The sequence below is a fragment of the Pempheris klunzingeri genome, chromosome 1, assembly GCF_042242105.1.
Source record: "Pempheris klunzingeri isolate RE-2024b chromosome 1, fPemKlu1.hap1, whole genome shotgun sequence".
Lineage (NCBI taxonomy): Eukaryota > Metazoa > Chordata > Actinopteri > Acropomatiformes > Pempheridae > Pempheris > Pempheris klunzingeri.
In genome coordinates, this window is record NC_092012.1 from 28,430,287 (window position 1) to 28,437,560 (window position 7,274).

Genomic DNA, 7,274 nt, shown 5'->3' on the forward strand with positions numbered 1-7,274 from the left:
CACCTGTCCACAACCTCAAACAGTCACACTCCAAACTCCACTATGGCCAAGACCAAAGAGCTGTCAAAGGACACCAGAAACAAAATTGTAGACCTGCACCAGGCTGGGAAGACTGAATCTGCAATAGGTAAGCAGCTTGGTGTGAAGAAATCAACTGTGGGAGCAATTATTAGAAAATGGAAGACATACAAGACCACTGATAATCTCCCTCGATCTGGGGCTCCACGCAAGATCTCACCCCGTGGGGTCAAAATGATCACAAGAACAGTGAGCAAAAATCCCAGAACCATACAGGGGGACCTAGTGAATGACCTGCAGAGAGCTGGGACCAAAGTAACAAAGACTACCATCAGTAACACACTACGCCGCTAGGGACTCAAATCCTGCAGTGCCAGACGTGTCCCCCTGCTTAAGCCAGTACATGTCCAGGCCCGTCTGAAGTTTGCTAGAGAGCATTTGGATGATCCAGAAGAGGACTGGGAGAATGTCATATGGTCAGATGAAACCAAAATAGAACTTTCTGGTAAAAACTCAACTTGTCGTGTTTGGAGGAGAAAGAATGCTGAGTTGCATCCAAAGAGCACCATACCTACTGTGAAGCATGGGGGTGGAAACATCATGCTTTGGGGCTGTTTTTCTGCAAAGGGACCAGGACGACTGATCCATGTAAAGGAAAGAATGAATGGGGCCATGTATCGTGAGATTTTGAGTCAAAACCTCCTTCCATCAGCAAGGGCATTGAAGATGAAACGTGGCTGGGTCTTTCAGCATGACAATGATCCCAAACACACCGCCCGGGCAACAAAGGAGTGGCTTCGTAAGAAGCATTTCGAGGTCCTGGAGTGGCCTAGACAGTCTCCAGATCTCAACCCCATAGAAAATCTTTGGAGGGAGTTGAAAGTCTGTGTTGCCCAGCGACCGCCCCAAAACATTACTGCTCTAGAGGAGATCTGCATGGAGGGAGGAATGGGCCAAAATACCAGCAACAGTGTGTGAAAACCTTGTGAAGACTTACAGAAAACGTTTGACCTCTGTCATTGCCAACAAAGGGCATATAACAAAGTATTGAGATGAACTTTTTTTATTGACCAAATACTTATTTTCCACCATAATTTGCAAATAATTTCTTTAAAAATCAGACAATGTGATTTTCTGGATTTTTTTTTTCTCATTCTGTCTCTCATAGTTGAGGTATACCTATGATGAAAATTACAGGCCTCTCTCATCTTTTTAAGTGGGAGAACTTGCACAATTGTTGGCTGACTAAATACTTTCTTGCCCCACTGTATCTGTCATCTCTCTCATTCATCCATCATCATGTACTCAGTCACATCACTAAGCAATAAGAACATGCTTTCAATTAAGAAGAAAAAATAGTTCCAATAGAAGCTGCTTGCCACAACGTGGTCATATTAGTTCTCACAGGGTTCTAACATGCTGCATTGCATGCTGCACTAAATAGTATATCAGTGATGGATAAAATATAGTTGAATGATGCTTTTAAAAATGAATCTATGTATTTTTGTCTTGAGTGGGAACCAGTGGGGTCGACTGTCACAGACAGGGCAGCGTAGTCCTTAAGAGATGAAGTCACACTGTTGGAATCTGCATGCAGGAATTGTTGTTGATTAAGTAAATATTGAGTAAGACCAGAATGATCTTTTAAGGAGCCATAAAAAATGCATAGAATTCTTTATTTATGAATCCAGTCTTTGATTCTGTAGAGTCTGCAGCAAGGCATTCCATTGTAATTCCTGCTCATTAAATGCAATATGTTGAACATTGGGCTCACTCTTGGCTTGGCATGTAGCTGGTTCAACACTGAAGTCCTCAGTCCAGCATGGACCACACAGACTGTAGGCTGATAGCTGGAGAGGTGCGCTTGAGCACAGCAGACTCATTGCACTGACATCTCTCTAGATTCATGCATGTGTACAGGTTTGTGTGTGTGTGTAAATTAAAGAAAATAACACTAGAGGGGAAAAAAGGAATGGACCCGGGTGCAAATTGTCTTCGAGCTGACTAGTATGTGTACAACAGTTGCAGCTTATTCATTTAAGGAAATAAAATGCCCTCAAAATAACAGAGGCCAGTTTTTTTTTTTGCATTTTCCACAGACAACATTGTCTTCTCCGAATGTTAGCATCCGCCTCACCGTCTGAATCCACTGATTAAAGGAAGGTGGCTGTTTTGCCTTCCAGATAAAGAAAATAAGTTGACGGGCAAGAGATTTGTTATTTGGCTCAAAAGGCCGTACCCTGGTTGGACTATCCCAAAGGTGGGAGGAAGGGGATTAGACTTTCAGGGAAAGCCATTCAGAAATTGAGAACCAGAAGCTAGATTGAGATTGAGTGTCCCAGAGAGGTGGCATCTAGAATGAACAGGTGGGTACATTATATATTCTATATGTTTTAAATGGTATCAGGTTGTGGTCTTCACAGAAAGATACAGACACAATTAGTGCAGTATTTCCCAATCCTGGTCCTAAAGGCCTACTGGTCTGCATGTCTTAGATGTTTACCTGCTCAAACACACCTCATTCAATGAATTGGTCGTCATCAGGCTTCTGCAAGATGATGAGCTTTTGTTTTTTATTTGTCTGATTCTGTGTTTTGGGGATCTTTTGTGAGTCTTATTTACTCACATAAAGTATCTTGACACAGATGTCAAATATGTCAAACAAGCTAGAGACATCTTAGAGAAACAATCATCAACCTTTTACTGGAAAGATCAGAGACAGATTTGGTCAAAACAGATCTTGTGGTCCTTTTTGTGCAACCTCAGTGTCTCAGCTGCCAGTGTGGCCTCAGGCTCGTCAGACATAGAAATCGTCCTTCACAGAAAACACTGGCTTCAAGACATTAAACTCTAATGCATGGCAACACTTATTTTATCTCATTTTACTAAGGCAGTAATATAAAATTCTATATAAAATAATAGATCACATTAAATGACCAAGAATTCCTGTTTGCACTTTCATTCATTCATTTCCTTCCATGGAAGGTTATGATCTGAGGGCTCCAAAGTTGATAAATCATTCAATATTTAGACAAAATTCCCTCAAGAAAAAAAATTGCATCTGGGATAAGTTAAACTTTCACCATTAAAACCAGGTTAGATACGTTTTTTTTTGTAAAATGGTCAAATTAATTTGTTGCCATGTGGTAACTATATGCATGCCCCAGAGTCCAAGGTTTCTGTGAACTTGCTCTGCAGGCTCTGGGTGTCCTGTGGGCTACGTGGCTCTCGCTTTTTACTAATAGTAAGTAGTAAGTAAGTAGTAGTAATAATTCATACAATAGACAGTTTAATCGTCTATTGTATTTCCTTTGATATCATTTATTTTAGCATTAAATTCATATATAATTCTAGTTGAAGCAAAGTTCTCATGTGGAATTAGATTTCATATTATTCAAATATGCATAGGTGTTACGAAAGTGGTTATGCTGTTCAATTATGTATTATTTATTATGTTTATTATCTATTTATTAAGTTCAATTAAAAGTGAAAAGTGGGGCGGAACAGATGAAGCGGTGTCAGAAACAACCCGAACGACCAAGAGGCGCGGACATGTGTAACAACATAATCGCCACTGAAATCATGGAGGTGTTGATGTAATACTTCTTTGGCTGAACTATGACAGTGAATAACTGAATGTTTCACATGTCACTCTAAAGTGAGTGGAGCATTAATAATGTCGGAAGCTGCTGCTGAGGAAGTTTCTGTTTTATCATCCATTTACTGCGGAGAAGGAGAGTTCCGGCTCGTCCAGCAGGCTGGTAACGTCAGTTAACTCTTAAAACTACTCCACCATGTCACCAAATATTTGTAAAGTCTTTGTAGAAACGCTGAAGCTGTACCAGTATTTAGCTAAAGCTGAGTTTCCAAATACTCTATGTGAATATTAGATTACCAAAGCCTAATAAAAGATAAGTTTGAAATGTGAACAGAGAATTCAGATTACAGGGTCACTTCATTAAACTAGAGACAGAATACGTTGGAAAACAAAAAAAAACCCTGAAAAGAAAATGTGTTCTAATATTAATATTTTTGTGAATAGTTTACTTCAAAATCAAACCTTGAAAATCTCACCCCTCATACAGATACATGGAAACAGAATACTGAGTTCCACAATATTCTTCTTCTTTTTAATGTAAACGTTTCCAGTGTAAATAAAATGCATTTAGCACATTCAGCATCGGTCGGTCTAATCAGATTTCCAGCTCTGGCAAAACTACAGACGTAGTTTACTGTTATCTAAAAAGGTCTGAGGTAACAACTGGTTATCATGAAAAAAATGTCATACTTTTAAAATTGCCACATGGTAGAGATGTAACCAAGTCATTCTTGACAATGTAATTAATGTAATTACAACATTTTCAAATGTAATCTGGGCTAATTAATGTTGTGATTTGACATAGACGTGTCACTCATTACCAATCAACCCTGATAGATAATAATAATGTGGACCAACACGGTCTCTGCGTGTCCCGTCATGTGTCTCATTCACTTCAATAAAAAGAACATGGATAGTGGACTTTAAAAATCTGTAGTTCTGCTGCCTGAAGGCACCGCTGTGACGTCCCTCTGTTTGCCCTCAGGACAGGATGGGCTCGTGGTCCAGATCAACAGCACTGTTGGAGGAGAAACGGGGCTGGACGTGAGTCTGCTGTTCCATCTGCACCCCCGCTACCCCTCCTGCCCCCCCGACATCTCCGTGTCTTCCACTGGCCTTTCTAGGAGTCTGTGTCACCACATCAGACAGAAGCTGCTGGACCAAGCTGCAGCCTTAGCCCCAGAACCAATGGTTCATCAGCTAGTGGAGTGGCTACAGGTAATTACAGAAGTATCATTTAAAACAAAATCTGTGGAGATCATCAGTAATGATGTGCCAAATGTGTGCTGTGTTAACAACAGCAGTGTGAGGAGTTGACGGAGGACTGCAGAGGAGTAGAGGAGGAGGTGAAAGAGAGAGAAGAGGAGGAGGAGTGGACTGCAGTGCTGTCGTTGGACCACATCCGGTCTCTAAAGCGTTACGTCAGTCTGCTGGAGCGCTGGACCCAGCAGCTACAGCTCACTGGGAGGCTGTTACTGGGACGAAGTATACTGATTATTTTACAGGGAGCCAGACCCAGCATCAAGGTACCATCATGTTAAACCTGGCGTCACACGAAGTCTGGCAAACCTGTTTTTGTGTATGTGTAGACCTGTGTACAGTATGTCCATACAGTGCCTGCTATGTATTGGTTGATTATGCACAGCAAAAAATATGAGCACGTGTTAAAAAGGCTATGTATATCACTCCTACATTAACACAGTCAGTTATTCAATCGAATAATAGCCCTGGAGGAGCTCTAGATGAGATTCCCCCCAAAATTAATCTAAAAAACAGTCATTAAATACATTCATTTGTATTTACTACCAATGCTGTAATGATGCAAAGCCGGTTGAAAATGTATCCCTTTAATATTGTACTCTTTGTTGGTTTTTAGCTGTCAGGTCATGCACTGTCTCCCTTTGCAGTCTATTCTGATTGTTATCACTGTGATCATGTCTCTTCAGGAGTTTTGTCGCCTTTTGAAAACAGCGAAGGTGGACGTAGATTCTTCAGGCAGGAAATGCAAAGAGAGAATGATGAAGGTTCTCATTGAAACCCCGTGGAGTGGCCGTAGGTATGGATGACTAGATCCTCATAACCAATGTTGGATGACACGTGGCTGTTATACTGCAGCTCTCAAATGGTTTCTCTGTGTTTCTATCAGTCTCCAGGGTTTTGTAGTGAAGAACTACCAGTCGTCAACGGAGCTGACGGCAGCCTTCGAGGATATCAGCATGATGGAGCTCTACCAGCAGATACTGCCATCACTAAGTGACTGACAGCTCATGGGTTACCTAGGTGACCGCAGGTGACTGGATCTGAATATTCAGACAAGACTCACAGCGAGCCGAACTGTAGAAATCCAGAAAGAAATCCAGATGAAATGTCTTAGAAGCGTCGTCCCGATACAACACAACACTAACTGTGCTGTAGCACTGGTTCAACAGCAGACACAAGGGGAGTGATGGTCGACTGGTGTCTAACCCAGAAAAAACATCATTCTGTTACTGCTAACTTAATTTTCATTGATTGATTTCATTGATGACTGATAACAGATTAACAGACCAGACATTACTTCTGGTTATTTATAGTTACTATATTGTATCAGTGAAGCTTATTTAACTATTCAGTTTCTGAGATGTTTTCTTTTTTTTTTGTGTCCTGTTTTTTTTTTTATTGTTCATCTGCATCATTCAAAGCTTAAGAGAGAAGAGGAAGTAAAAAACATTTTCTTGATTCTGATGCTTTGTTATTACTGTTTTGCTGCTTAGTCACGAGTATTTAATGTAATGTAATGCGTCTATCCAAGGCTACAGCCTGTCCGTCCTTGGGAGCTGGATCTCTCCTTCACTGTGGTGCTCCCGGAGGTTTCTCTTTTCCCACTGGGTTTTTTGAGTTTTTCCTTCCCGAAGAAGGAGGGTCATAAAGGGCAGGTGATGCCTCTGACAGATCCACCGGACTGATCCATTGGCCTCATCGACTGCTGGACTCTTTATTAGATTGTTTGTTCGCTTACACTTGTTATTTCAGTGAACTTTGTAAAGCACTATGAGACACTCTGTTGTGATATTGGGCTATACAAATACATTGAATTGAAAATTGAATTAATTGAGAAATACTTACAGGATGGTTTCATCCGGTCTATCATCAAGAGGGGATTTAAGCAAATGTCTTTATTTGTTATAGAACTTAAAACATCTTTTTAAATACATCTGCAAACATCTAATCTCAAGAATGAGACAACTGCAGGACTTCTGTAAATGTTTTCATTTTACCAGCCCACTGGTGTTAACCTTTATTTAAACAGCACTGATCCATAACAAATATTGTGTTAAAAGTGCTACACGAACCGATGGTACAGTTTTATTGGGCGGTCTGGGAGTGGGATGACTCCACTACTACTACTTCACTGTAGCCTTCTATATAATCAACATTCTCTGATATTGTCCCCATGCTGTATGGGAGACATAATCTGAAACTATTTTATTTGACACTCATGCACTGAACACTCTGAATGGTCTCAAACACAGCCCCTTATTTTGGATATGAATGAAAGTATAAAGATAGGATGTATGTTGTATAGTATTTTCGAAGGCCAGCATGACAGCAGGTCTTCCAACGCCTCTCGGCACATTTCTTCGTGTATACGTATTCAACTTGATGCATATGTTGGATA

The 7,274-nt window shown here is 40.7% G+C and overlaps 1 protein-coding gene across 2 annotated transcripts; it reads left to right on the forward strand.

The window, feature by feature from the left end:
- The first annotated feature begins 3,571 nt into the window (after positions 1-3,571).
- rwdd3 (RWD domain containing 3) lies at positions 3,572-6,631 on the forward strand. 2 transcript variants are annotated; one of them, XM_070833654.1, is made up of 5 exons: positions 3,572-3,784; positions 4,607-4,834; positions 4,918-5,142; positions 5,563-5,672; positions 5,763-6,631. In XM_070833654.1, exons 1-5 carry the CDS (start codon positions 3,695-3,697, stop codon positions 5,875-5,877), a joined length of 768 nt encoding a protein of 255 aa, XP_070689755.1. In that variant the 5' UTR covers positions 3,572-3,694; the 3' UTR covers positions 5,878-6,631. The 2 variants fall into 2 exon arrangements, with proteins under 2 accessions (XP_070689755.1, XP_070689748.1); XM_070833647.1 differs by having other exon boundaries at positions 3,572-3,779; positions 4,602-4,834.
- The last annotated feature ends 643 nt before the right edge of the window (positions 6,632-7,274 follow it).